Source organism: Trichosurus vulpecula, chromosome 1 (genome assembly GCF_011100635.1).
Source record: "Trichosurus vulpecula isolate mTriVul1 chromosome 1, mTriVul1.pri, whole genome shotgun sequence".
Lineage (NCBI taxonomy): Eukaryota > Metazoa > Chordata > Mammalia > Diprotodontia > Phalangeridae > Trichosurus > Trichosurus vulpecula.
In genome coordinates this window covers 560,197,624-560,198,662 of record NC_050573.1, presented here as the reverse complement: position 1 = coordinate 560,198,662, position 1,039 = coordinate 560,197,624, and the positions used below count along the sequence as shown (strand labels likewise).

At 44.3% G+C, this 1,039-nt stretch overlaps 1 protein-coding gene across 1 annotated transcript; it reads left to right on the top strand.

The window, feature by feature from the left end:
• The first annotated feature begins 294 nt into the window (after nt 1-294).
• LOC118834384 (60S ribosomal protein L12-like) lies at nt 295-835 on the top strand. Its single transcript, XM_036741845.1, has one exon. The coding sequence runs from the start codon at nt 295-297 to the stop codon at nt 790-792; it is 498 nt and encodes a 165-aa protein (XP_036597740.1). The 3' UTR covers nt 793-835.
• The last annotated feature ends 204 nt before the right edge of the window (nt 836-1,039 follow it).

The following is a 1,039-nucleotide window of genomic DNA, read 5'->3' as shown; positions in this document are numbered from 1 at the left end:
TATCTTGCCCTACAAGAAAGTAAGGGAAAAGGGGATGGGGGGAGTGGGGTGACAGAAGTGAGGGCTGACTGGGAAATGGGGCAACCAGAATATATGCCATCTTGGAGTGGGGGGGGAATGTAGTAATGGGGAGAAAATTTGTAATTCATACTCATGAAAATCAATGCTGACCTTTTGGCTCCCAGCTCGTGGTGGTGAAGGTGCAACTTCTTTCAGTCGTCCCGAATCCGGGTTCATCCGACACCGGCAGCCACCCTGTAGCGTCCAGGCCAAGTCACCACCTTCGTCGCCGCCATGCTGCCCAAGTTTGACCCTAATGAAATTAAAGTCATGTTTTTAAGGTGCACAGGTGGTGAAGTTGGTGCCACATCAGCTCTGGCCCCCAAAATTGGTCCCTTGGGTTTGTCTCCAAAAAAGGTTGGTGATGACATTGCCAAAGCAACTGGTGACTGGAAAGGGCTAAGAATCACAGTGAAACTTACCATTCAGAACAGACAGGCCCAGATTGAGGTTGTGCCTTCTGCCTCAGTCTTGATCATCAAAGCCCTAAAGGAACCTCCTCAGGACAGAAAGAAGCAGAAAAATATTAAACACAATGGAAACATCACTTTCGATGAGATTGTCAACATTGCCCGACAGATGAGGCACCGATCTTTGGCAAGAGATCTCTCTGGAACCATTAAAGAGATACTTGGAACAGCCCAGTCTGTGGGCTGCAACATTGACGGCAAACACCCTCATGATGTCATTGATGACATCAATAGTGGTGCTGTTGAATGCCCAGCAAGTTAAAAGCTACAAAGGAGACTATTTGCAATAAATTTAACATTTGACAACAACAACAACAAAAAAAAGAAAATCAATGCTGAAAACAAAAAATATTAAATAAATAAATAAATGATGATGAAAGAAAAAGAAATGAGGAGCAGATGGACTTCATAAGAACCTGGAGAGACTTATATGATCTGATGAAGAGTCAAGGGAGGAGAACCAGGAGAACATTGTGCACAACTACAGACACATTGCTTCTGTGATTACT

Excerpts from the sequence above, each read along its gene's own strand:
- LOC118834384 (XM_036741845.1), top strand. The coding sequence starts at position 295 with ATGCTGCCCAAGTTTGACCCTAATGAAATTAAAGTCATGTTTTTAAGG.